Raw genomic sequence first — 25,673 nt, forward strand, 5'->3', positions numbered from 1 at the left:
GATGGACAAATGGTCCCTTCCAGGGTCATGTCCCAGCTCAGGAATCGTAGATGATGGTGGTCCAGGAGCACGCCTGAAACATGACCTCCGGGGGAATCCTGCAGCGTTGCCCTTGCTTTTAGCAAAGCTGCTAGGAAATACTTGAAAGATTCTAGAGACCCTCCCTACTTGCCCTCTCCCAGTGCCCTTTGCCCGAAGCCCTCTCTACCCACAGCCTGCACCATGCCTTTGAGATGACACCCTCCTGTCTACCCAGAGTTGCAAGGTGGCTGCGAAGTAGCCTTTTCCCCACCTGTTGGAGGCATCCGGTCCTCAGGAAAACACTGCAGATGTGTTGGGGCCTTCTCTTCCCCTGGGCAGACATTCCCGAAGCCATGTTATCACAGCGCCTAGATAATGTGTGTGTTAATCACAAAGAGATGTTGGCTGGCACGTAACATTCTCTTCATAGCCCTGCGGGAGCTCTTGTAGCCACCTCGTGGAAGCATCCAGAGATTCCAACAAGGAGGGAGATCACAGGTGCAACCACAGGCTTTCGGAGTCAGGAAGTGCTAACTAGAAAGTAGAAATATGAGAGAACCTGTAGGGAGGGGGTGTCATGGTGCAGCGGTGGGAAGCCAGGACAGCACAACCCCAACTGTGTGGGTGAACCCCATGCCCTCCAGTTTGCCTGGATCTTGCACAAATGACTGCGCTTCTGTGGGCCTTTGCCTCCTTATCACCCAAATGGCTGAAACTGATAATATTGATAATAATATAATAGTGATAATATTACCCACCGCATGGGGGCGCCGTGACAAGTAAAACGAGTCAGTGATTGTTGAGCGCCCAGAACAGTGTCTGGCACGAGGAAGGCCGTAGGAAAGGGGTGCTCACATATAGAACCATACAAAATGCAGGAATGGCATGTGGGTCACAGGGACAGTCTGCAAACCAAACTTGAAAGGACATCCGTCTCTCAGAATGGTGGAAGGATTTCAGGCCTAGGGAGGAAGGGGGCATCTCCTTGGATACACCCACCATGGCCACAGAACTTTACGCCTGTATTCCTTTCATGAAAATTTACGTTTCCTTCTTAGCCTTGCGGGGAAAAAAAGCCAAAAACCCTTGAACAAACCATGGTTATAACCGGAAGCTGCTTCCAGTGGGATTTAAAGATGCTGGTGACTCCACTTTAAGGCTCTTGTTCTGAAAGTCCTGCCAGCCTGCTGCAGCAGAGAACCAAACCAGCAGAAGAAAGGGATCCATCTACGTGGGAAAAATTGCCATTTAATCGGATTTCATAGTAGGGTTGGATTTTCTGCTGCTTAAGATGGCCCTGGGGGCCATGGGCGTGGCCCTCCATATGGGCCACCATGCAGCATCCTGGGGGATGCGGCCACTCCTGTAGCTCCTACCGAAGAGGGGGTCTGCCCTGGTAGCCCTGGCCAGCCTGTCTCGGTTGGCAGCGGACTGAGGAGAGCCTCTTGCGCTTCTGCCTTGGCTGTTTTCCTCCTCAGCCTGCCTCATACTCACAGCAAGGGCCTCGCCTCACCACCCATTTCTGCCTCTCCTCCTCTGCTGGTTTTCCTCCCTGCACACCCAGAAATGCTGCTGAAAATCCACGCTTCCCTGGTGCTCCCCACAGCCGCCTTCATTACCAACCCAAGCAGGCCAGGGCTCTCCATTTGCCGCAGCTGGAAGATAATATATAAGCCATTTGAAGCCTCATGCCTAAGAATCCAGCAGCCAGTATAATAAAACACCAGGTTATTTTGTGTTTTATTAACTGCCTCTTCCCTTCAGTTTGCATAATAGTGAGTTAGATTTACATGCCGTTAAGACGGCTGTGCATTATTTTTAATAAAAGGTGCGACAGGCTCCTCTCAGCCCTGGCGCGTGATAAAGTAACCTCATCCAATGTTGATGAAGATTTCGTTCACACTCGCTGGGTCGGGGCAATGTCTTTTTTTCCAGATGGATACTCTATTGTAAAATGATTTCCCTCCATAAGCTTGACTCTCCGTCCCTCTCTTCCGTGTCATCTTCCCATGAACCGGATAAACTGCCTATTAAATTTAATTACGGCCCGGATGGCCACGCATCTCGATCTCATGTTCCCCCAAGTGTACCGTATTCCACCAAGGTCCTGGAGGAAGGGGGAACATAAATCTGGAGACGCATGTCTGCTCTCCGCAAGGAATGTTGTGGAAGGCAAAGTTGGCCACCACCGTTTTTACAGCGCCCGTGGCATCTCGTGCAAACTCTCTTTCTGGCTTTCCATGCAGACATAAAAAGCAAGAGCTAGTTTTATTGACTTCCTGTAGACTGATTTTAACCGAAGTGGGGAGCTAAAGCTGTCCGTTTGAGGAACACAGTGCCTCAGTACCTCTCCCGAGCCGTTTACATCTGTCAAAGGACCAAACATCAGCCTTTTGTTGGATGGTAAATTACAAATATCTCATCATCTTACCTGTAAATATCTTAAAAAGTGTTCTAAATGAAAAAAGGTTCTGCAAACGAAAGCAAAGCATCTGTGCACTGTTACCATCCTAAAATAAAACGATCTCCAACACCTTCTAGCTCCTATTTCTAGTTTTCTCATATATCTCACCATTTCCTTACAGTTTATTTTTTGAATTGAAATTTAGATAACATTTACACCATGCAGTTGGTTGTCAGTCTTTTCAATCTCTTAAGTCAGGTTTATTGTGGTATAATTTACATAATGTAATTTTTATCTTTTTTAAAGGTGTAGCTTGATGAGTGTGCCAAAAGTGTACAGTCACATAACCTGACCCCAGTCAAGGTGTAGAAGCTCCAGAGAGCTTCCTGTGCCCCTGTGGTCAGCCCCACCCGCATTCCCGCTCCTGGAAAACCACTGAGCTCTTGTCAATTACTATCGTTTTGCCTTTTCTAGAACGTCATATAAATGGAATCGTTTTGTACATTTTCATTTCCTTCGAAAACATTTTGAAGGCGTTCATGTCTGCCTTCGTTGGGGTAGCGTGCTTCCAAGGTTTATCCATGCTGTGTACGTGTTCCCGTTTCCTTCCTTATTAATGCTATCCAGCATTGTCACTGCAAAGTTCTAATCACAGTGTATCTCTCCACCCATGAGTTAATGAGCATATGGGTTGAGTTGCTTTCAGTCGATAGATTTCTCTCTCCACTTGTTCTCCCTTGCGATGTACATGTTGAAGGAACCAGTTCGTTGGATTTTGTGGATTTTCTGGCATTCTGGATGTTGACAGCTGTACCCTCTTTGTGGAGTTTACCATGTCCCTGGATTTCCTGAGGTTATATCTAGAGTCTCAGTCTGATTCAAGTTTGATGTTTGGCCAGAATATTTGATAGGTGGTGGCGTGTTTTTCCATCAGGACGTTACGACAGGTGGCCTGTTTTTAAGAGATTAGCAAGAACTGATGGTCAGTGCCTAGAGCCGTTCATTCATCAGAGTTAGAAAATGGTGAATCCTCGTTCCTTGTGTTTGTTAGCTGGATAACTGTATACAGAGAAACCCCCCTCATCTGTTACTTGATTATCCAGTGGTACAGGCATAAGATTTTTGGCATTTTAAAAGGATGAATCCAGGCTAAAAATGCAGCTGCCCACCAACAAGCTGCCTGCCTAGGCTGACGTGTCACCCCTTTAAGAGGAAACACGTTGAGTTTCCCGCTTCCTGTAGAGCTTCCCGGAAGCTACACCTGATGTGACATTTTCTGTCCCTCTTAGAATTCCAGTGCTGACCATCGAGTCCGGCTGGACCTGGGCCTCTGGGACAAATTCAGTGAACTGGCCACCAAGTGTATTATCAAGATCGTGGAGTTTGCTAAACGCCTCCCGGGCTTCACCAGCTTGACCATCGCAGACCAGATCACCCTGCTGAAGGCCGCCTGCCTGGACATCCTGGTATGTGCCTTTTTGAGCTCTGAATAATGGGGCTGGTGATGGGGGAGAGAGAGAGGGCACTGTGGAGGGGAGGGAAGGGGATCAACAGGCATTGACGATCTCCAGAGGAGGTTTTGAGTTTCGACTCTAGCACTCGCCTGATGCAGTCGGTGACTCACCCAGCCTCTGGCTCCTTATCTGTAAAGTGGGCTGAATTCCCATCCCTCAGGCTCTCTTCAGTCTGTGAGGCTCAGATGAGCTGAGGTTGGCAAACGACAGGTTCATGCTGCTCTGCTGTTTCAGTCTTTCTGAACATTTCTAAGTTCATCCCAGACCCCTTGATTTTACAGGAAATGAAATCATCACACATGCTGTCAGGACCCCGGGCACCTGTCAGTTACTGAGTAACCGTTGCCACTCTTCCTTAGGTCTGTTTAGCAAACAGGACACATAAGCATGCAAGCTTCCTGCACGCACCGCGCGGGTCCTCCCTCCTCCTGAGTGGGAGGGCCTGTATGTGCTTGATTATAGTAACTGTATCTGTTTCGCAGAATGGTTTTACCCAAAGTTATGAAAGACATAGTGAGGGCTGGGCGTGTCGGCTCACGCATGTAATCCCAGCACTTTGGGAGGCCAAGGCGGTCGGATCACAAGATCACGAGTTCGAGACCAGCCTGGCCAATATGGTGAAACCCCATCTCTACTAAAAATCCAAAAAATTTAGTCAGGCATGGTGGCACATGCCTGTAATTTCAGCTGCTCGGGAGGCTGAGTCAGGAGAATCGCTTGAACCCCAGAGGCAGCGGTTACAGTGAGCCGAGATTGTTGTACCACTGTACCCCAGCCTTTGTGAGAGAGCGAGACTCCATCTCAAAAAAATAAAAAAATAAAAAAAATAAATAAAAAACAGACATAATAAAAAAATCAATGCTTTTACAGCACTTCAAAAGCTGATTTTACTTTCCCAATGTTCTGATGCATCCGTGGGGGCCAGGCCCTTGTCTCACTTTCTCCATGGGCCTCTCTGTGTGCATGGCTCTAATGGGAGCTGCTCCCATCCAAGGAAACAGTCCCAGCCTGAAGCCCCTACCGGGGAAAGACAGGGCAGACATCCAGCCTGTGGAGGACAAAGTGTGCTGACCCCTACCCTCGCTAAGTCTCTAGAAGCAGTAGCATGAGCAGAGCAGGAAGCCAAGGGGCCTAAGGGGTCCCCTTTGTACAGGTGGGGAAACTGAGGCCCACAGACGTGCTATGACTAAATATTTGCATCCTCCCAAAATGTGTATGTTAAAGCCTTAATCCCCAATGTGATGATACTAGGAGGGGGGGGCCTTTGGGGGTGATTAGGTTTAGGTGAGGTTATGAGGGTGGATCCCCAAGATGTAATTAGTGCCCTTATAGGGAGACGAAGCGAACAGAGATCTCTTTCTCTGCCTTGTGAGGATACAGCAGGAAGGCAGCTGTGACCCAAGAGAAGTGCCCTCACCAGGAGCCCAGCCGTGATCTCAGGCTTCCAGCCTCTAGACGCAGGAGAAGCGAATGTTGTTGCTGAAGCGGCCAGGTCTCTGTTACAGTGGCCTGAACTCCGACAGGAGGGCAGGGATCTTCCCAAGGTCATAGACGAGGGTGGTGGAAGATCAGGGGTGGAGTGGGGTGTAGAACCAGGGTGGTACTGGGCTGCCTCCAGGCGTAAAAGGATATAAAAGAGAATGAGAAGCATAAACATGAGCCCTTAGGGATGGCAGGGATGAGAGAGTTGGGGCCACAGTGAGAGAACCAGCTAGAACACTGGAGAGTAATGGAGGTGATTTGGGCAAATCAGTAAAATGTTAACAATGAGCTATTAGAATAAGGAGTGAAAATTACTGGGCCTTTTATTTATTTTATTTTATTTTTTCGAGACAGAGTCTAGCTCTGTTGCTCAGGCTGCAGTGCAGTAGCGCCATCTCGGCTCACTGCAACCTCCGCCTCACAAGTTCAAGCAATTCTCCTGCCTCAGCCTCCCAGTAGCTGGGACTACAGGTGCCCACCACCACACCCAGTTAAGTTTTGTATTTTTATTAGAGATAGGGTTTCACCATATTGGCCAGGCTGGTCTTGAACTCCTGACCTTGTGATCCGTCCACCTTGGCCTCCCAAAGTGCTGGGATTAGAGGCATGAGCCACTATGCTCAGCCATTACTGGACCTTTTAGTGCTTTCTTGACAAGAACTTAAAATGTAACACTTGATAGAATTTCCCCTAAACCACAGAACACTTCCAAGATATTAGCAGAGAGTGGTGTTACCACCACAGTGTCCGAGTGGTCTGTGAGGACACACGGCAAATCCAGTCCACAGCAAGCAATGCTGTGTAATTCTCAAAGCCCTGCATCACGCAGTCACCCAGCGGGGCCTGGAGCCTTCCTGATCCTCAGACTCTGACCTTGACCTTCTGCTTGTTTCTTCATCCTTTTATCTAGTTGCCAAATGATGACAGTTTGTGATTCTCGGCCCCAACATATGGAGTGAGAGGTGTGCTTTGAGATCCTCCGGGAAAGTGTCTTATTTCGGCAAAGCCACACACTTAGTGATCAGGGAGTAGTCTCCACAAGATTCAAATCGCCTTCCTACCTCCAGCAGCTCTCTTCCCAGTCTCAGTTTCTAATGAATCCTGTGGTATTCTTCCAGGCCCATGGATCCCAGAAATAACCGTCAGCCCCTCCATAGAGTCAGGCAGAGCAGAAACCAACGTCCGTGACCTTGATCAAGTTATTTAACTTCTCTAAGCCTCTGCTTACCTGTGTATAAAATAGAAATGCAAATCAATAAGGTATTAAACAAGGTAATTACTTAAATGGGATTAAATACATTAACAATTGTAAGCACCTAGCATGTAGTAGCTACTTAGCCAATGGTGTTGAAAGCCAGGCTGAAGCTGGGTCAGCATGGGGAATGTCAGCCCCATGGCGGGAACTGGAAACTTGAAACCACTCCCTCCTGGGCCATGGGGTGAGGAGTCTGGGTTGAGGTGCAGTGGGCCAGGGAGGAAAATGTCCTGATAGTTTAAGGGCAGAGACCTCCAGTCATACAAGGCAAAGCTGGAAGGAATACCTATTTGGCCCTAGACAAGAGCTCGTTTCTAAGAATTTGTAGCAAAGGCAGTTAATCACATCCTGAAGGTGCACAACTTCCAAGAGCATATTTTGAATGAGGATATTAACAGGCAGAACTGGTTAGAAGAATCTTCTTATCTAAGCCACTGATACACGGATAGAGTGGGACAGAGAAACTGGGCGGAGGGACAGACACACACAGGCCGAGATTATTCCCGGTCTCTACAAAGGGAAGCCCAGCCTGACTCCCGAGTCACCAGCCCTGACTGAGCACCGCCTGTTCAGAGCCACGTGTCTCGTTGTGTTGCGTGCGGTCTCTCAACAAGACAGGGCCATATTTCTGACTGCGTGCCTGTCAGGGCCGGTACTGTCACTGGAAGATGCGGTCAGCTGCAGGACATGTAGCTGAGGTCCCCGGGAAGGGTTCATTCACGATCGTGAGGTGGGAGCCCTTGTGGTCCAGGCAGAAAAGGATGGAAAGCCTCAACTGTCCTGGCCTTGCTCCCTGTCACGTCACCTTCCAGGGGAATTTCCCATCCTAGCCTCCGCTCGGTGGGGACCCTTTGGTGGGCAGCCTACAGCCTGGCTTCCTTCACGATGTTGGGGCCAGAAGATTCTGAGGCCACACTTTGGAGTTTCTTGTTTTCCCACAGGAGCTATGTAGCCAAAAATGTCCCAATTAAGATCGGCAGATTCTTCGTAACCACTGCAGATGGAATTTTTTTCTCCTTTTTAAAAATAATTATACTTTAAATTCTGGGATACGCATGCAGAACATTCGGGTTTGTTGTATAGGTATACATGTGCCGTGGTGGTTTGCTGCACCCATCAACCTGTCATCTACATGAGGTATTTCTCCTAATGCTCCCACCCACTGACAGGCCCTGGTGTGTGAAGTTCCCCTCCCTGTGTTCATATGTTCTCATTATTCAGCTCCCACTTATGAGTGAGAACATGTGGTGGCTGGTTTTCTGTTCCTGTGTTAGTTTGCTGAGAATGATAGTTTCCAGCTTCATCCACGTCCCTGCAAAGGACACGAACTCATCCTTTTTTATGGCTGCATAGTATTTCATGGTGTATATGTGCCACATTTTCTTTATTTAATCTATCAGTGATGGGCGTTTGGGTTGGTTCCAAGTCTTTGCTATTGTAAACAGTGCTGCAGTAAACATACGTGTGCATGTGTCTTTATAGTAGAACGATTTATAATCCTTTGGGCATATACCCAGTAATGGGATTGCTGGATCAAATGGTATTTCTGGTTCTAGATCGTTCTGGAATCGTCACACTGTCTTCTACAATGGTTGAACTAATGGGCACTCCCCCCAGCAGTGCAAAGTGCTTCTGTTTCTCCACACCTCGCCAGCATGCAGTCGGATTTTTGTTGTTTGTTTCACAACCCTGTTGTTTCACTCAGGGTTGGTGGCACCCTGGGGCGGTGTTCAGGCAGGCGAGGGAGCCGGAGCAGAGTGGCACCTTCACCTGACTCTGCCCTCGAGTTTCCTTGTTTAATCTCCTTTGTCTCCTTTATTCCTTTTCTTCCATCCCGTCACCTGCCTCTTCTCCTCGGCACGTAATTAGGATCAAATCTTTCTTAACGTAAAATAAAAATCAGAGGCCAGGCATGGTGGCTCATGCGTGTAATCCCAGCACTTTGGGAGGCCGAGGTGGGCGGATCACGAGGTCAGGAGTTTGAGACCAGCCTGGCCAACATAGTGAAACCCTGTCTCTACTAAAAAAAAAAATACAGAAAATTAGCTGGGCTTGGTGGCGCACGCCTGTAATCCCAGCCACTGGAGAGGCTGAGGCAGGAACATCGCTTGAACCCAGGAGGCGGGGGTTGCAGTGAGCTGAGATGGTACCACTGCACTCTGGCCCAGGTGACAGTGCAAGACCCCATCTCAAAAAAAAAAAAAATCACAAAAACCAACCTTGAGGTGGTCAGACTATGGTTTCTCTGCCGCTTCTCTCTCTCCAGTCCTCTCCCCTCCTACCCACCCTTCTTTTCTTCCTTCCACAAATATTCATTGACCACCTGCTGTGTGCCGGGCGCTATTCTAGCCTCTGAGGAGGCAGCTGGGAACAAAGCCCCAGCCGTCATGGAGCCGACCTTCTCCTGGGGGGGACACCGACAGTAAGCAAGCAGATGGCGGCTTAGACAGCATCTTCTGCGCAGGGCACCTCCCAGCAGCTGTGAGGAAGTGAGTGTGCCTGGAAGGGAGGGGGCCTTGGATCTGGAAGTAGGGCCTGTGATCGGGCACGAATGTCATTCTTGGTGTCCTGCAGAGTCATCACTGGGTGATGAGCAGAGGTGTACCGTGGTCTGAATTTGGTTTGAACGTTTGCTGTCTTGTCATGGAGCACTGTGTAAACACTGGTTGAAGTCATGATTGTCACACGTATTTACTGAGCTCTTACTTTGTGGATGGTTGATGGCAGAGAGGGGAGTCCCTGCCCTGTTGGACTTGACAGTCAAGCTCTCCAGCCCCGCCCCGCCTGCCCCTGCTTTCGCCACAGCGTTTGTCTCCTCCAGCCACCCCGTCGCACCCAGCCCTGGCTGCACATTGACCTTGCTCTCCTTCAGCTTGCCCCAGCTGTGGGATGTGGGCTCTGAAACCAGCCTGCCTGGATTCAACATCTGGCCCTGCTGCTTACTAGCTGCGTGACCTGGGGAAAGTTACTTCCCTCTCTGAGCCTTAGTTTCCTCATGTTTACAATAAAGATGACTAGCTTCCCTTCAGGCCCTGGAAAGCATGAAACGAGGTGGCACGTAGAGCTGAGGACTGTGTGGCCCCCTCAGGCCTCAGTTACACTGAGTCTTGTCATTAAGTTGTGCCATACCCTCAGCGGTCTCGGTATCATCCGCATTTTGCAGCCAAGGCCCACGGGGAAGCCAAAGACCCATAGAGCTCCCCCGAGAGAGTTTCCAGCCTCTGGATAAAGGAGGGCAAAATTGCTTCTGCAAAGCAGAAAAACCTGAGCAATTTTCAGATGAGAAAATGACCCGCTTTGCCAGGGTTTGTTTAAAGACTGTGGTGGAGAATTCATCAAGCAGCTATATTTTTTACAGGGAAATTAAACCATGTGGGAACACAGCAAGGGATAATGATTCACTTGCGATTCTGAAGACGGGGTTTTCATATCACCCCTGTGGGCAAATGCTGGGGGAAGCTGGCACGCCAGAGTGATGCCTGGGTGGTACAACCAGGCCCCTCAGCAGAAGCAGTGAGAGGGTCCTTCCGTCCTGGACAGGGGCTCGTGCCATCATGGTTGACCCCATGAAAGAGCCATTGCCGCTGTTTCTCAAAACTGGAGCTTCAGAAGCGGGGTTGATTGCATTTGTCAACACGGGAAAAGGCTCAGAGAGGGGAAGTGGCTTTCCCAAGGTCACACAGCTAGTAAACAGTGGCGCCAGGTGTTGAACGCAGGCGAGCTGCCTTCAGAGCCCCCATTCAACAGCTGGGGCGAGCTGAAGGAGAGCAGGGCCAGCGTGGAGCCAGGATTGGGTGGGCGGGATGGGTGAAGGAGGCAAATACTGTAGTAAAAGGGGGCAGTCTAGGCCGGGTTGAAGAGCTTGACTGTAAATTCTAGCTGCCCATCTGGCGCAACTCACAAGGGCGCCTCTCTTGGCTACGTCACCTCCTGGCACTGCCTCGAATCTCAGTCAAGCTCTGTCCTGACCCAGAGCCTTTTGCATCCCATGTCCAGGTTACCCACCCTCTTCTCACATTCTTCCTGGCCTATTCCTCATCTCAGCTGAAATGCCATCTCTTCAGAAAAGCCTTCCCTGGCCAGCCACCCGATTCCTCCCTCACGCTGTGGTTCTGTCCCAAGCTCATAAGGCAGAGTGTAATGACAGGTGTATTTCCCAGCGGCTTCTTCCCTGGTCTGTTGTCTCCGTGAGACCAGGAGCCATGTTAGGGTTGGTCGCTGTGGCAGTTCCAGGCATGAAAAGGGGATTTAGTGAGCATTTGTGAATTAACGAGCGAATGAATGAACAGTCAGAATTCAAATTCCAGCATATATGTTGCTTTCGGAATATCACACCTATTAAGGCTTCAAGATTTCAAGTCTTTGCCTGCAGGACATGTGGCTTCCTGGGTCCTGCCACCCGCTGCCCTGACTTCCCCCAAGGAAAATATATCCATGCCGGTCACAGCAGCGCCTTGCTTCTGGTGATACAAAAGTGACAGCCTGTGTGACTTCAAAGTGTGACTTGTGGCTCCTTGAGTCCCTGGAGACCGGGCATCTATACAGCCATGGAGAGCCATTCTCACATGAACCAGTCCCTTCCTGTCCCCTTCCTGGGGACTCAGTAGAGACAAGAGCCCAGGCTGGCAGGGCGGGAGCTCTGGGCCCAGAGCCCCACAGCTTGAGTTTAGGCTTCAGCATCCCGCATGGGCATCTGCGTCATCATGGGGCAGCCCTGGGTCTCTCGTAGCCTCAGCTTACTCACCCACAGATATGGCATGATTACCCCGTGAGGCACCAGGAGTTGCTGTGGGATAGCCAGTGTAGTGGTCAAGAGGGTAGGTGGGCTTTGCAGGCAAACTCCCTGGGTTCAAATCTCAGCTCTGCCATTTAGGGGCTGAGTGAACTTAGGGACGCTAAGTGACCTCTCTGAGCCTCCGTTTCCTCATCAATTGAGTAAGTATAATAGTAGCTCCTCCCCATTCACGTTGCTGGGATAAAGAATTGAGTTAAGTAGTTCCTGGCACATAGTAAGTGTTCCTTTAGATAAGCTGTAATCGTCGGCGTTGAGGAAGCCCACATGGCCTTTGTGCAAGGTGGCGTCTGAGACACTGGGCAGTAGCGTCTGGGGCTGTGCTGTTAAGGTCAGCAGCCGCGAGGCAGCTGTGGCTCGGGGGCGCCTTGAAACGGTGCCTGGTCTCAAGTGCGTATTGAAAAATAAACAGTCTTTCAAAGACTTAGTATTTACACATGTAAAATATCTCCTTAATGTTTTTTTTTGTATTGATTACATGTGGAAACAAAAATATTTTGGATAGCTTAAGTTAAAATAGGTTATTAAAATAATTCTCTCTTAACATTGCAAAACGTGGGCTGCGAGTGTGCTGGTCTGGAAAACAGGGACAGTGACAGGAGCAAGAGCCTTGCTGCTTCTCACCTGTGTATTTCCTCCTCAGTCAAGGCAGGCTGCCTACGGGTCCCACTGGGGAAAACACTTTGTTCCCGTGAGTTTATCACAACACGCACCGTGTACGCTGCGTGCATCGTGGTTATTGGTACCACTGCTTAAACACGTTACTGGTATCACTACTTCAACATTCCCACAAGTAGATGGGGATAAATTGTCAAATCAGATCAGGATCTGCCCACATGTTGCCAAACACAATCAGTACAGAGTGCCTGAGAAGGGCGAGCGGTTGGAGCTTTCTCCTCTGCCCACAAACTGGACAGTCCCTTGAGGCCTCCCTCTGAGGTTTACAGGGTAGAAGAGAGTCTGATGAAGGAATTCAGTTTATTCATTTAATAAATATTCACCAACCTGCTGTGTGGAGGACACTGTTCTAGATGTTAAAGACACAGCTGAGAGCAAGACAGGTGAAGGGCAGTCTCATCCTCAGAGCTCATATTCCAGAAGGGAGATGGCCAGGAAACTCAGATCCTGACAAGTGCTATGAAGAAGAGAAAACGGGGTGGTGGTTTGCATTGTGGAATACTACACGGCCGTGAAAAAGAGTGAACTACTGCTGTGTACACTCATATGTGTGAATCACACAGAGATAATATTGAGGGAATAAAAGCCAGACACAAAAGACGGTATCCTGTATGATTTCATTGATCTGAAGTTCAAGAACTTGCAAAACTAACTTGTAGGAATAGAGGTCAAAATAACGGTTACTTTCGAGGAAGAGGTTTGATTAGGAGGACTCATAGGAGCCGCTAGGTGCTGGAAATACTCAGATTTGATGTAGGTGGTAGTTGTACAGCTGTATGGTATAGGGAAAATGCCAGAAGCTGCGCTATGGAGATTTGTGTACAGCCCCAGGCGTGCGTGCTGTAGTCATTGTCTATTGCAGTGGAACAAAATACTACAAAACTTAGCAGCCTAAAACATAAGCATTATTATGTTCCGTCGTCATGGTGGGTCAGGAATCTGGTACTGACTTCATTGGGTGGTTCTGGCTTAGTATCTGTCATGAAATGGCAATCAAGACACTGGCCAGAGCTGCAGTCATCTAAAGAACTGGCAGGGGCTGGGAGCTCTCTGCTTCCACTTTGGCTCCTCACGTTTGCCTAGCAATTGAGTGCTGGTTATTGATGGGAGGACTCAGTTTCTTGCTATGTGGACCTGTCCATGGGGCTGGTTACCTGTCCTCTTGAAATGTCAGCTAGCTTCCCCAGAGCAAGAGATTCAAGAGAGAGCAAGCAAGAAGGAAGTGACGGTGATTTTTGTGACCTAGTGTCAGAAGTCACACACCGTCACTTTCACCATATTCTATCTGTCAGAAGCAAATCACTCAGCCCAGGCCACACTCAAGGGGAGGGGAATTAAGCTCCATCCCTTAAAGGGAGCAGGATCAAAGAAAAAAAGGGCGATGGGTTTTGGAGGAGGTGACATTGAAGCTGGACTCTGAGAACAGAACCATGTGAAGATCAGGGAAAAGCATTGAGCCAGAGGGAAAAGCAAGGGCAAACGCTTTGCCTCAGCAGTGAATCATTGAAGGGTCACAAAGAAGACCAAGATGGCCAGAGGCTCATGAGCAAAGGAAAGGAGTAGTTGAAGTTGGCAAGTAGGGAGGGGCCCCTGAGGCTACAGAAAGAAGTTTGGATTTTATTCTGAAGGTGACCAGAGCCATATGAGGAGTCTGCTCCTCTGATGAACATTTTGAACAGCATGCTCTGGCTGCCGTGGATGGTACTGAAGCAGGAATGAAAATAAGGGATCACTTCAGAGGCCCTCACCAGAGGTGACGGTAGCTTGGTGGACAAGTCCCTGGCTCTACCTCTGGGGTCCGCTATCATCAGATCCTTCCAGGGTTCCTTTATCAAGCAGGCCCCCCCACCCCCAGGAGACACATAGAACACACACTCCCATCAAAAGCAGTAGAGAGATGCACAGCTGTCTTTGCTGATAGCAAAGGAGGGAAGGTTCTTTTTGCCCTGAGGAGGATCAACTTTGACCATCAACAGGAGCTCTGTGTTGTCCGACAGGGCCCCGCTTTGGCGAGGCGGCCTTGGCTAGGTTATTTTTACCCGTCTCGTGGGGCCTGCGTGCTGGTCTTTCCAGATAGATGCCTTCCTTCCAAACAAAGAGTGTTTTAGTCCTGGAGAAGTACTTGGTGGTTGCCACTGGCATTTGATTTTAATGTGACAAAATGAAACGACTTGGCTTCCTTCCAGAGACAGGACCAGCTGGGAGCTATGAGGGGGATGCCTGTTTCACATGGGACCCGTTCTGTTTCAGGCTGGGGCAGGGGCAGGGCAGGGAAGGGAGGCTCCTCAGATAAAAGAAGACATTGAGCCGAAGACATTCCTTCTCAGGCCATGCGCGTTCGGCTTTGGATGTACCAGTTGTACTTGGTTTCGGCTTTGAACTTCTAGCAAGAGAGGCAACAGGACATAGTTTAAATGCCTCATCTGAATCTAAATACATCCTGACTTTTGAGTGGAAAACTTTTTTTGATAGAATAGTTAGAACCATTTGAGTGCTGCATTTGGATGTGGATTTCTAAGTGAGTTACTGGCAATTTGCAAAGTCCTCAATCCCGGTCTTCCGTCCTTTCCAGTGAATCTCTGGATTCTTTCATTTTTGCAGAGGACAGATCTCATGCATTCCTTTCTTGGCAGCATGCTAAAGCTGCAAAGACCTGTCTAGTACCCATCTGATTCCAGACTAGAAACATGTCTGGGGATTTGGGGCCCATCAATATTGGGCATACTAACTTCGTTATTGTTGAGACAGGGTCTCTCTCTGTCGCCCAGGCTGGAGTGCAGTGGCGCGATCTCAGCCCACTGCAACCTCCCCTTCCCGGTTCAAGCGATTCTCTGACCTCAGCCTTCCCAGTAGCTGGGACAACAGGTGTGTGTCACCAGGCCTGGCTTTACTGCGTGGGCCAGCCTGGTCTCTGACTGCAGATGATCCACCCCCACCTTGGCCTCCCAGAGTGCTAACTTTAACCGTCACTTGCTAACTTCCCGCATAGGCAGTATTTCCTAATGTTCCTCCACGTAGTAGAAGGAACATAAGGCTGGGGATTGGAAGAGCTGTACTCTAGGCTCCAGCACCGCTGCTTGTGTGATCTTGAGCACCACACTTTACCTTCCGGGGCTTTCGGGGGAAATGTGAGGCTTTATGCCCAGTGACCTCTGGGTCTTCCTACTGCTCTGACATTGAGAATGGCTTCATACCCCGTCAGCTACCAAGGTGAAATGAAACAGGCCATCCAATTGGGAACACAGAGGAAATGGCTGGGCTAGCTCAGAGAGGCCCCTGGGCACGTATCTGGGAGGTGAAAATGATCACCCATCCAATGAAGAGATCGTGGTAGTGTTTTGATAACCACGATCCGATGCTAGTTCACTGCGTGACTTGATGATACAGTAGGAACAGTATGAAGTTTGAGGACATGTCCTGATTTAGATACCTCTACCACCCATCCCAATATAAAGTGACGTTTGTGTTTCCAGGCCACAAGCTCTGCGCTCCTCTGCACCAGGCAGGCCACCGTGAATAGCTGTGCAGTTATGTGCTGCCCAAAAGTGCCCAGTAAGGCTGCTATCGAAATTGGTACTGGGCTAAAGATTAATCTTAAGAGAGGTGTCTAGGTTTGGGTATTGGTATGCAGAGAGAATGAGGCAGCTATGGAGCAATGGTTAAAAGCACAGGTTCTAGAAAAAGCCTAAATCAAATCATTCTACTGGCTTATGTGACCTACCATAAGCTATTCACATTTGTTTCTCCATCTGTAAAACCGGGTAGTAGTAACACTTAACTCATGGGTTGATTAAGAGAAACAATACATTAAAGTGTTTAGTGTGGTACCTGGTACATAGTAGGTGATCGATAAAACATTAGCTATTATTGTATGTTAAGGATGAGGAGTGCTACTCATTCACGGTTTTTCTCCGAGTTTTAACCAGTAAGACACTGAAGTCAGACTTGAAATGTACGTATACCTGCAGAGATGCCGCACGCCCTCCACAGGCGTCCCCGTGCCTTCCTCCAAACCACACTGGAGTCTCGTGTAGGAAGAAGGCTGACTCCCAAATCACTGCCTTCTTGGAGATTTAGAGAACACAAAAGCATGTGACCACTGCAGCGCGCCTGTCGCATCATGGTTCATGTGGTCCAGTGGGCATGAGGCTCTGGGGACCCATCACCAGTCAGAAAGGACTGTCTTCACCATGGGTAGGGTCATTGTCCCAAGCCCCCCGTGTTTCCCTGACGAGATGAGAGACGTGACAGAAGTTCTTGTTCTAGGAGCCCTGATGGGAATATGGGCGGGGTGGAGAGGGCTTTCCTACAAGGAGTTCTGTTCTAGGCAGGGTCCTGTGTCTTCCTCAGGGGCCCCTCCTCTCTGCACATGGCCATGTAACAGGAAGAATGCAGGCCTTTCTGATCACATCTGCCCTTCTGTAGGTTGACGCTGAGGTGGACATTTCCAGGGCTAGACCCAGTCAAATTGAGCTCCTGTATCTGGGAACACTCTCAGCTTCTTCAGCCTACTGGGTTATTCACCTTTGTCCAGGTGGGATTTACTTCTGTGCTTCAAGCAGCTCTGAAATTTATTTTCAGGGAAAACTCAAGGACGGAAACCTGGTCAGCAGAAACGTGGTTCTGGGTGGGAAGTGCTCTGGAATGCACAGAGCTCCTTCCCAGCAGTTAGGTTAACAGGGCAGTAGAAACATGAGCCAGGATGGAGTATCTACAGAAGTGAGGCATTTTTAGTTTGTTTTGCTCTGAGTGAGGCCTAGAGGCACAGGGCAGTGAGCAGGAGTCTCCTTAGTAGCTGGTGCCCCACGGAGCCGACCGGATTGTGTGTCAAGTATACACTGGGTGGGACTGGGAGACTCTGGCGGAGTGACTCAGGCTTTCTGCCTCTATAAATCCTGCCTTCACTTCAGGGTTTGGTGGAAATGCCACCTCTTCTCCGTGGATCTGCCCTTGATGTCCTCTTGGCTGTTTCTGAGCTTTCCTTCTTCTGAACTCCGTAGTACCTTGCTGGTTTCACTCGTGTGCCTTGTGTTATAGCTGTCTGTGTAACTGTGTGACCAGAGGCATCATGGGAGAGAGATTGGATTTGAGTCAGATCCATTTACATGTTAACTATGTGACATTGGGCACATCACCGACCTTTCTGAGCCTTAAATCCTTCATCTGTTAAATAATAATAATATTCACTTCACCAAGCTGCTTGAAAGACTGAATATAGGGTATGCACAAAACTTGATACATACTATGCATTTAATATATATTGTCATTTATTATAGACTTGTAAGCTCTTAAAAAATAGAATCTTATTCATCTTTTAAAATCTCTAGCACCTGGCATAGTGCCTGGGACTTAACTAGGTACTCTTTACATGTTTATTTGAATAATGAACTACTTTTAATGTAAAGGTATTTCTCAAAATTTCTCTTGTCTGGTTTAGTGTTTCCTAAATAACTTTAGCCTCTGAGTTTTGATTTCTGTAGTCTTTTAATCAAAGACCTAAAGAAAACATTCAACATGTGAAAGGGGGTACAGTGCCCATGTGAAGAGCTTCTTGGAAATCTTCATGCTATTTCCTGCTTACATCCGATTGATGGCTTCAGGACAGGCTGGCTTAGATCATCCATCCATTTTTTTTTTCCCTTCCAGATTCTTAGAATTTGCACCAGGTATACCCCAGAACAAGACACCATGACTTTTTCAGACGGCCTTACCCTAAATCGAACTCAGATGCACAATGCTGGATTTGGTCCTCTGACTGACCTTGTGTTCACCTTTGCCAACCAGCTCCTGCCTTTGGAAATGGATGACACAGAAACAGGCCTTCTCAGTGCTATCTGCTTAATCTGTGGAGGTACCAACTATGTAGAAAAGCCTCATGAAAGTTCATGAAGAACAGTTTATACTTGTAATTTGTGAGAAACCCCTCATTTCCCTTTTGGAGTTGTTTTTCCATGGGAAAAGATGTGATTAAGCCAGGCATACGTGCCTGGGTTCACTGTGTTTTTCCATGGTGTTACAAATTAAATGATGGTTATTTGGGATCCTTCTGCTCAGAAAGAAATGCCAGAAAGCTGTTTCCCCAGTCGCCCCAGGTTTTGTTTTTTTCTTAAAGGCAGGATCAGACTATTGTAAAATAAATTGCCTGGGAACATAATAATGACAAGGGACCTGCATGTGCTGTTATTTAGTGGGTAGACATACGAGTTTTTGGCTGGGCCCTCCCACCAACCCTTGGAGGACTGGGCTAAAATTTAGCTTTCTTCTTCGTAGTGACCCCTGCTGGCCTACAGAAGGCTGAATTGTAAGTGGTTAAAAAGTAATGGCTTTAATTAAGAAGCAGATTTACTTTGTGCCAAAATAACCATCCTGCTCAAGGTTTGTTTTAATTCAGTTTGGTAGTGACACCTTCTGGTCACAGGAGGTAATTCTTTCCCTGGGACAAAAGCAACCAGCCATCAAAATGTTTATAGACTACCAAAGGGGGTGATTTTTTTTTTTAAGATCAATCAAGTATCATTGCTTAAAGCAACTGCGTTAAGTCTGCAAATTTGTATATGTAATTGAATTACCAAATTCATGGTCATACCTGTAGGAATAAGGAAACAAGGAAGACGGGGAAAGGGCAGAAATCCTGATTTTGTTTAATACTTTATTCCCGGTATCTAGACCGCCAGGACCTTGAGGAACCGACAAAAGTAGATAAGCTACAAGAACCATTGCTGGAAGCACTAAAAATTTATATCAGAAAAAGACGACCCAGCAAGCCTCACATGTTTCCAAAGATCTTAATGAAAATCACAGATCTCCGCAGCATCAGTGCTAAAGGTATGTCTTTGTGCGCTCTGTACTACGGTCACAACGCAGACTTGAGGGCCTTACCAGGTTGTGTCACTTTATTCCTCAATTCAGGTTGTTTACTGGCTTTTTCTCATTGAAATCAAAAGGAAATAACTCCCCCCTTTAAAAAAAAAAAAGAAGAATAAAAACCTCAAGTCTTACCCTATTAAATGATCTTAGTAAATGATTGAGAGCTTTAAAATTCATGGCTGATTAGCAAAACATGGTTTTCAAGAGAATATACTATATGACAGGGTAATTTTCTAGGTTCATACACTTAATTCCAGTTCATACATTTAATTAACTATCTAGGTTCATACATTTAATCTCTGGTGTATGTAACCTTGACTCCAGTTTTTCCTAAACGTCCAAACCTTAAGAAAAATGAATAGTACTTAGGATCGTCGCTAATGATTAAGTCTCTCTCCATCACTTCAGCCATCGCTCTCTTGTGTATAGGCAGAATTCCTTCTGCACACTTCTAAGCAAAGGAATTCTTGCCTTCCTAAGAGGGATAAATATTCTTTGCCTGATGATTTTCTGTTATGTAGCAACTCAAGCAATTACAGAGGTGCCTGGAGCTGTATCACAGTTGAGTGTTAGAGAAAGGTTTGTCTATGGAGAGAGAGAACTCAGCAGCTAGCCCTGCTACCAAGTGGGCCATTGCCCCTCTCCTTCCCCATCGGACTACTTACTCTGTCTCTCAAGATTTTTGCTAGCCAAGGAATCAACTCTATTTCAGAAAGTGCTTAAATGCACCGGGAACTTGTTTAACAAGCAGTCTTAATTCTTGAGCTCCTTCTAAGGTTTCCTCGATGAGCATTCTGAATTAATCCTGGCATGGAACTAGGACCAGAAGCCAACAGCAGATACCAGTGTAGTTGTGAATATGGTATCTTTGATTTTTAAAAATGAGGCTGTTTAACTTAATACTGTTATCACTAGAATATCTAATAGAACTGACTGCAGTTACAGAAATCATCGGTACTGTACAGTTCAGCAGCCACTAGACACATGAGGTTCTCGAGCACTTCAAGTGTGGCTTATGCAACTGAGGCAGTGTTTTTCTAATTTCATTTAACAAATCTAAATGTAGCTACCTAGTGGCTACTATATTGGACCGTACACTGCTGAATCAAGTTGTTAAGAATCATTGCACATTGTGAATTCCTCTGTTTGTGGGTAACTGGCATCAACCTGTCTTTTTCAAGATACGCTAGTTTCCTCAAGAACTTTTCTTTGTAAATCGTTATTTCTTGAAACTGAGGCATCAAATTTAAACATCACCACATCTTTGCTCCTTTCTCTAAAGTAAAAATGTTTTAATGGTGTAAAATAAGGATAACCTCTGTGAGGCGTTGTTTGCATGATTTTCTTACCCAGGGAGGCAACAGCATGTTATTGCTTGCATTCAAGAAGAATGAAGTTCTAGCGGATCATAAAAAGATCCTCTCAACATACTGTGAGTCGGAGCTGGGTGAGAACTTCACAAAAAACATGGTTTTTGGTGGGTGCAATTCCCATTTCAAATACATTTATGTTTGTATTTATAAGAGTGATAATTGATGGGTCCTTTTCAATAAAGATAAAAGCCACTTGATTTCTGTATTTCAGAATTCCTAAGCAAGAGTCTTAGGAAACACCTTTGTTAAAATACATGAAAGTTGGTCCCTGGTTATCTATTATAGCTTAACTCCTTGTCTTAACCAGAGTTCCATTATCTCTTTTTAAAAGGTGCAGAACGTGTAATTACCTTGAAAATGGAAATTCCTGGATCAATGCCACCTCTCATTCAGGAAATGCTGGAGAATTCTGAAGGACATGAACCCTTGACTCCAAGTTCAAGTGGAAACACAGCAGAGCACAGTCCTAGCATCTCACCCAGCTCAGTGGAAAACAGCGGGGTCAGTCAGTCACCACTGGTGCAATAAGACATTTTCTAGCTACTTCAAACATTCCCCAGTACCTTCAGTTCCAGGATTTAAAATGCAAGAAAAAACATTTTTACTGCTGCTTAGTTTTTGGACTGAAAATATATTAAAACTCAAGAAGGACCAAGAAGTTTTCATATGTATCAATATATATACTCCTCACTGTGTAATGTACCTAGAAATACAGACTTTGCAAATTCTAAAAAATCAGCCATTTCATGCAACCAGAAACTAGTTAAAAGCTTCTATTTTCCTCTCTGAGCACTCAAGATTGCATGGCAAAGACCCAGTTGAAAAGATTTACCCCTGGTTAAGTTTCTGAAGACTTTGTACATACAGAAGTATGGCTCTGTTCTTTCTATACTGTATGTTTGGTGCTTTCCTTTATGTCTACTCAAAATAAGCAAGACACCAAGGTGATGAAATAATAGACTACTGTACCTGTCCACCCAAGTTCAAAAAGGTAACTGTCTTGCTTTCATGGAATAGTCGAGACGTCAAGGTAAGAAAACAGGACTCTTGTACAGTATGACGAGATAAGGCTGAAGATATTCTAATTTAGTTAGTATGGAAGCTTGTCTTTCCTCTTTCTGATGCTCTCAAACTGCATCTTTTAGTTCATGTTGCCCAGTAAAAGTATACAAATTCCCTGCGCTAGCAGAAGAGAATTCTGTATCAGTGTAACTGCCAGTTCAGTTAATCCAATGTCATTTGTTCAACTGTTAATGTCACTTTAAATTAAAAGTGGTTTATTACTTATTAAATGACGTAACTACACAGTAAAAAAAAAAATACATTTTTACAGTAATGATAGCCTCCAAGGCGAAAACACTTTTCAGTGTTAATAAGTTTTTGTTTACCTGTTCACAAGCCATTAGGGAAATTTCATGGGATGATTAGCAGGCTGGTCTACCACCTGGACCACATAACTCTAGTGTCCTTCCTGATTCATGCCTGATATTGGGATTTTTTTTTTTTTTCAGCCTTCTTGATGCCAAGGGGCTGATATTAACTCCCAAAGACACAGGCATAGAATCTGCCTCCTTTGACCTTGTTCAATCACTATGAAGCAGAGTGAAAGCTGTGGTAGAGTGGTTAACAGATACAAGTGTCAGTTTCTTAGTTCTCATTTAAGCACTAGTGGAATTTTTTTTTTTTTTTGATATATTAGCAAGTCTGTGATGTACTTTCACTGGCTCTGTTTGTACATTGAGATTGTTTGTTTAACAATGCTTTCTATGTTCATATACTGTTTACCTTTTTCCATGGAGTCTCCTGGCAAAGAATAAAATATATTTATTTTAAAGGTGTGTGGGAGCTTTTACTACACTTTTATCTTCAGTAAAGAGAGAACACAGTTCCATTTTTAATGTTTAAATTTCATTTCAAAAAGCAGGTCTGTAGTCTGTATCCATGACAATTAAAATCTGTGCTAATGCACGGCAGTCTATAACAATTCTACAAGCCAATCAGACAGTACGTGACATTTCATGAGTAAAAAAGAGCATAAAACTGTATGTGTAAGAACAAAATGTTAAAAGGCCTACCACAATAATAAAAAACCATCAATTACATTATCACATTAAAATAATCCAGATGTACAAAAGTCTGAGACAGAAAAGACCAAAGGACAACACAAGGTACTCGTTGAAAAATGTCTGTGCTCTTTGGGCACTTAATTGAACATTGCAAAATCAACGTCATCATCTTCTTCATCAGACTCTGCAAAGTACTTAACTTCTTTCCTAGCCCGACCGGTTCGTGGCAGAGAAGGTGGCTCAGAAGGGAAGTCGGAGGGGAAGATGTCCACATCCGAATCCTGATCAAAAGATGTTTTCTTCGGTTTCTACATATTTTTATAATAGATTTAAAAATTAGTTAGAAAAAAGACTAATATTCAGAACTAGCACTCCTCATACTTTGCTTATGTTTAGGAAGTATTACAAATAATGGAGCTTTTAAAATTACTAGCATCGTAATGCTAACCTAAGTGTAAGACCAGTTACCTTATTTTTTGGAAGAATACAAAGGATTACATACAGTAATTCGCCACCTTGTTCTAGCGTCAAAAATGTAACGCCTTTATTCCTGAAATTATACATTACCCAAAAAGTATACACAACGCCCAGATTAGTAAAACTTCAAACTATTGGTAAGTACATATCAAGAATTCATGGAAGGAAAAAAAGACTCATGCACCGTGTGTAGTATGCACTGTAAGTGTTTTAAACAATGCAAAAAGTCACCGAGGTGGACCTGAGACAAAGATGACTGGAAGGAAGAGGTCAGTGTGGAACTCAACGTAAAGCTATCATCATCTACACTGGTGTTCTTTAGATTTACTAAGAAGAGGAAAAAAGGAGTGAGGGGAGCTGATGTCCTTCATTACCTAAAAGAAATAGTGTACTTCTGGAAAAGGGTCAGACTAATTGGAAAAATTAGCCACAGTCAAATGAATTCAATTAAAAAGAAATCAAATTAGCCCTGGTCAAATAAATGCAAGTTAAAAGGAAACAGTCTTTAATCTGAAAAATAATTATTTCAGTCTAAACCAGTCTAATTATAGGTAGCATAACACCACTAGCTCAATGGATGAAATGGAAGATTCTAAGTGGGTTAATTTATAGCACACTGTTATGCAAGAAATAATCCTGATTATGTAAATTTATACTTGAATAATTCCTTAACCATATACAAGCCCCCATATTGATAGGAGATGCTAGGTGGAAAGCTGTTAGAGGATTGTAGTAATAAGCAAACTAATTACAGATTTTTTTTAAAAAGCGACGCACTAATGTGCAATGACGTTCTCGGTTACCTTGCTTGTTGTTTTGGATGTTTTCCTGCCAGGGTTGTAATCACCTTCATTCTCAGAACCAGATGCTTTCCTTTTCTTTGCCCCTCGGCCTTTACCTTAAAATGATACAAAAGGTTTTTTCTTCCATGGGTAAATGCAGTATAAAAAGATAAGTGTCACAACATTATAGTTTATTTCTTTGGCATGCCCAATCAATGGAGCACTGCAGTTCTAATCTCTTACTATGAGTGACTAACAACAATCTGGCAGCAGCGTATCAATTCTGGGGTTGACATGACTTTAGACTTTTTCACAAATACACTTAAACTAGTGGGAAAGTCCCAGAGACACATTTATGACAAATCCCCTCATGCATACAACATTTGTATTTGCTATGTGGTCCTTGAGCCTGAAAAGGAAGTATCTTGGAAGAGTGCTTTCAATTTCCAATTTGTCATGGGCCCAATACTTGTAAAAGTACAAGAGAACACAAATCACTGAAAAAAAATCATATGCTTTTTTTATTAACACAAAAGTATTATAAAGGTCACTCAGTTTATAATTGTTTACTCAGTTTGACTTATCAAACACTAGTAACCAATTACATGTCCCACACTTTGAGTAACACAGTCTGAGAACCACCCAGTATTAATTATAAAATGTCAAATACATATTCCTTCCCAGACCTAGACTCTTTTCATCTACCTAACCTCTTACTCTCATCACTGGAGGTGGAAGGAGAAAAGGGAATATTTAAGTAGGGGCCAGATTTCTCCATCCCACAATGATGCCAATGAAAGAAAACAGAACTAAATTGCAATTAATTCTAAATATTTAAAAATTCCTTGAGAGCTAAATTGTACAAGTAAAAGATAGCCTTAAATAATCCTGGGATGTCATGTTTGATCAAATGAATCGAGGAAACAGCATTTTTCAATTTATAAAGGTTTCCAATCCTGCAACCTCAAATACTACCTTCCCAGTCACTATGATTCTTTGCCACTCTATTACCTCCATTTCCCTGTAGGTCTATAGTTCTTTATCCCAACCACTCCTTTAAGAAAACTAAGAAACACTGAGGAAAATATCCTTCAGTTGAATAAAAGGTTGAGCAGCTACCCTGAGAGCATATCATGTCTTACAAACATATTTAACAAAGCATCTTTAAGGGCTTTCCCAATTCTGAAGACAGAGTGGATGCCACAGAGAACCGGTGCTGGTTCCTTGTATGGCCCTGAGTACAGTTACTTCTTAGGTGAGAAAAACATTCTAGCCTAAGAGTCCTGGATCTACCCCATTCCAGTAAGTGTCACAGTTTAATTAGTGTGGAGTGCTAATCTGACTTTTTAGTAAGTTCCAGTGAGTTGGCTGTAGGAGAGAATTTGCACCATTTTTAGGAATTCATATTTAACCTCTTTGAACCTCAACTTTTTAAATTTATAAAATAAAGTAACTGAACTGAATTGGTATACCTCCTTTGGACCCTAACTCAGCATTGATTCCTAGACACGCTGCTATATTGAGGAGTAAAGCCATTTAAAACAAAGTACCCAGCCTCTCTAAATTCAATGAGGTAGAAAAAATTCAATCTTTTCCACACAATGTATGTTTAAAGGGTTATAAGAAGACAATCCTCACCTTTTGGTGTTGTAGTCTTCTTTGGAATGCCAAATTCTGAATCTGAGTCAGAGTTTACAGTCTCTACTATTTTCTTCTGCTTGGGGGCTCTCTTGGGCTTAGGGGCTGTATCTGAAGATGGTTTTCCTAGTGAGGAAATTTCCATTTCACAGGTCAATAAAATATACTTACCAATAAACCAAACTTGAAGTGAGTCCTATATAAATGGAATTTCTTACAGCTGATTAGAAACTGAGTCACCTGACCGGGCCCGGTGGCTCAGGCATGTAATCCCATCACTTTGGGAAGCTGAGGCTGGTGGATCACCTGAGGTCAGCAGTTCGA

At 45.3% G+C, this 25,673-nt stretch overlaps 2 protein-coding genes across 15 annotated transcripts in view; one reads left to right on the top strand and one right to left on the bottom strand.

The window, feature by feature from the left end:
• The window catches only part of RARB (retinoic acid receptor beta), a 1,029,560-nt gene extending 1,007,339 nt beyond the window's left edge, over positions 1-22,221 (top strand). For 8 of the 13 annotated variants that reach the window (XM_074405735.1, XM_074405733.1, XM_074405734.1 and 5 more), the window contains 4 exons: positions 3,715-3,891; positions 17,793-17,997; positions 18,813-18,971; positions 20,718-22,172. In XM_074405735.1, the coding sequence (XP_074261836.1) occupies positions 3,715-3,891; positions 17,793-17,997; positions 18,813-18,971; positions 20,718-20,914 (738 nt within the window). In that variant the 3' untranslated portion in view covers positions 20,915-22,172. Of the gene's footprint in view, positions 1-3,714; positions 3,892-17,792; positions 17,998-18,812; positions 18,972-20,717 lie in introns of all 13 variants that reach the window. The other 5 variants (XM_074405741.1, XM_003936041.4, XM_074405740.1 and 2 more) reach the window with 1 other exon arrangement.
• A 23-nt stretch (positions 22,222-22,244) lies between these two features.
• The window catches only part of TOP2B (DNA topoisomerase II beta), a 72,554-nt gene continuing 69,125 nt past the window's right edge, over positions 22,245-25,673 (bottom strand). For both annotated transcript variants that reach the window (XM_039480130.2, XM_039480129.2), the window contains exons 34-36: positions 25,350-25,475; positions 23,733-23,827; positions 22,245-22,760 (exon numbers count right to left, since the gene is read on the bottom strand). In XM_039480130.2, coding sequence (XP_039336064.2) covers positions 22,590-22,760; positions 23,733-23,827; positions 25,350-25,475 — 392 coding nt within the window. In that variant the 3' untranslated portion in view covers positions 22,245-22,589. The remainder of the gene's footprint in view (positions 22,761-23,732; positions 23,828-25,349; positions 25,476-25,673) is intronic.

Source organism: Saimiri boliviensis, chromosome 9 (assembly GCF_048565385.1).
Source record: "Saimiri boliviensis isolate mSaiBol1 chromosome 9, mSaiBol1.pri, whole genome shotgun sequence".
Taxonomy (NCBI): Eukaryota; Metazoa; Chordata; class Mammalia; order Primates; family Cebidae; genus Saimiri; species Saimiri boliviensis.